The sequence below is a fragment of the Lipotes vexillifer genome, unplaced genomic scaffold (genome assembly GCF_000442215.2).
Source record: "Lipotes vexillifer unplaced genomic scaffold, Lipotes_vexillifer_v1.1 scaffold410, whole genome shotgun sequence".
In the NCBI taxonomy this organism is placed as follows: Eukaryota; Metazoa; Chordata; class Mammalia; order Artiodactyla; family Lipotidae; genus Lipotes; species Lipotes vexillifer.
Genome location: NW_006794028.1, coordinates 2,386,622 through 2,389,173, shown reverse-complemented (window position 1 = coordinate 2,389,173; position 2,552 = coordinate 2,386,622). Strand labels below are relative to the sequence as shown.

The following is a 2,552-nucleotide window of genomic DNA, read 5'->3' as shown; positions in this document are numbered from 1 at the left end:
CATACAAAAAAAAAAAAAAAAAAAAAAAAAAAAAAAAAAAAAGAATACCACTGGTGGTTCAAGGGACTCATTTTCCATATGGCCTTCCCCCTGCCTTAATTATAAAGTGTGTTTGTACCAAACACAGTCAATCACTGCTGAAAGCTCCCCGCCAACCCTGCAGAGTTACAAGCCTTGGTGAAAATTTCTATAAAGCTCATGGGGCCAGTTGCAAATATTTAGAATTACAATGATAAACCTTATGATTCCAGGGGCTAAATAGACGACTCTAGGAAGGCTGTAATTTGTACAACTGTCTTTAGACAATTCTAATTTCTTACTAAGAAAGCTGAGAAGAGAAATAAGAAACAGACCATTTCTAAACGAAATTTAAAAAGTGTAAATAGAAACTGAGTGTCCTACCCCTATCTATAAGAGAAATGGTTTCCAACGGGTTTTCATTCTTTTATCTTATACCTGACGTTTCTCAGCTGAAAAGAAAACATGGTCCCTTGTCTCCCTTCCGGGATCCAAAGCCAATTTATCAGCTACAATTTTAGCAGTAGAAGCAGATTAGAGGAGAGGCAGATAACCTTTTAAAGGTTGATACAGAGTTAAAGGCAATCACCACCGTCCTTTAAAAACAAGTAAGGGCATGAAACAAAACACTAAAATCTAATGTTTCTTCCTGCAAATAAAAGTAACCAGCTAACTGCTAGCATACCACTGACCTTTGGCTTGGAATCCAGGGTTTGATGAAAAAACTAAAGGGAGACATATTTTTAGAACTCAATATGACTAATTTACAAAAGCCTGATTTTTTGTTCCTAAGGACCAATAAAATGTGTTCCAATTTCAAGCCATGAAGGGTAAAACCATATCTCAATACCATTAAGCTGTTAGTCTTGATTACATATGGAACGAAGCAATACTCAGTTCTTTGACTGACTGAGGTGATAAACGGCTCTCTTTCTGCTTGTCAAACGACAGTGGTGAGGCCACCGAATTGTGGCTCACAGTTATAGGTTCTGGAATTTGTTATAGCCAACTTCTCCCTTCCAAAATGAGAGAAAGAAATGTCCACCACATTAGTCCTGGTCACACAGGTAATGTCTGTATAACTGATCACAGCATTGCCAGAGCCATCCGCTGGGGCCCACTGGCAAAGAAAAGTCTCAGCTGTTCCACCTGGCACCGACCGTTTATCTCTCAGGGACCAAATGCCAATCGCTAGAATGATCCATATAGAACCTCCACACTGAGGACAGCTAAAGACCTGGGGCAAAGGGAGTGAATGACATCTAAAATGAAGGCCCCGAGAATTGTCCTCCATCATCGGGGCCTAGGGGACGCAGGGAAGAGTTAAAATCCAGGCGTGCTAAGTCTGTCTTCTCTAACCAAGCCAGCTGAGCCCCGACCCGGGGCGACTGACACGTTCGTATCCACAGAGAAGCCACACAGTGCAGGATACACTGAGTTCCCAATCTGTCTCCTTATTGTGACATCTCAAGCGCAAGGGGATAAAGACAGAGAGGTGTCTGTGGGAAGGAGAGGGGATTTAAGAAAATGGATCAGATATTCCCAAAGGTCCCAGAGAACCGTCTCCGGGCCTCTTCCTAAAACGTGCAAGCTCGGGTCGGTGTCTGAGGTCAGGGCAGCGCGGGGAGCGGGGCGGCTGGTCGCGGGGCTGCGCGCGCTCCCCGAGGCTACCGTGCCAGCCGCAGGGGGAGATGCGCCGGCGGACCGGGGAAATGAGGCGAGGGGGTCTTACTTTTGTAGCTCGCCGCCCAGGGCTGGTAGCCGTAGTAGCCGGTGATGCGCAGGATCCGCTCCTCGATGGACGTGAGCCCCACGGGCCCGCTGGTGAGGTCCTCCACCGAGCGCGACCATTTCAGATCCTCCTTAATCGCCTCGTCCACCACCAAGTACTTGAGCTGCCGGAGCTGGGGGCTGATGTCGGACAGTCTCCTGGGGCTGACGTCCGGTGACCTCCTCATGCCACTGAGGCCGCGGGCAGGTGGGAGGGGAGGGAGAGAAGGGCGGTGAGATCGGAGGGCAAGCAGGGCGCAGCCTGGGCCCGTTAGGGGCAGGTGCGGCCGCACGGCCGGCGCTTCCCCGCTCCCACCGCACCCCAGCTCCCTCCGCAGCCTGGGCGTCGGGTCCCGTCTCCGGAGCCCGGCGCCGGGCGCTTCGGGGCAGAGCAGGTTGGGACGAATGGAAAAGGAGAGGATGCCCTAAACTTCCCGAGCAGCTCCACCGCGCGCGCCGCCCCCTCCCGAGCCCCAGACCGCCCGGCGTCCCGGCTGCCGAGAGCCCCCGGCCGCCCGCTCGCGCACCCGCACGCGGGGCGCTACTCACATGGCGATGCTTTTGCCCCCAGGTGCGCCGCCGGGAAACTCTCGAATCCCCATAGGCAATGGCAGAGTGGGGCCGGGAGCTCCCAGACTGGAGGCGGAGGGGCCGCGGGCCCGAGGTGCCCGCGGCCGCGGCCCCTTGGAAGGTGGGCGCGAGGCCGGGCGAGGGTCCCCGCGCCGCTCGTGCGCGCCCGCGCCGCGGTCCCCGAGCGCCCCCGC

General features: G+C 53.6%; 1 protein-coding gene across 1 annotated transcript in view; it reads right to left on the bottom strand.

Annotated features, from left to right (window-relative positions):
• The window catches only part of LOC103089914 (solute carrier family 35 member F3-like), a gene marked incomplete at its 3' end in the record, with an annotated part of 205,386 nt that extends 202,996 nt beyond the window's left edge, over positions 1-2,390 (bottom strand). Inside the window, exons 1-2 of the mRNA XM_007467000.1 lie at positions 2,338-2,390; positions 1,751-1,980 (exon numbers count right to left, since the gene is read on the bottom strand). Of these exons, the coding sequence (XP_007467062.1) occupies positions 1,751-1,980; positions 2,338-2,390 (283 nt within the window). The remainder of the gene's footprint in view (positions 1-1,750; positions 1,981-2,337) is intronic.
• Between the last annotated feature and the right edge of the window lie 162 nt (positions 2,391-2,552).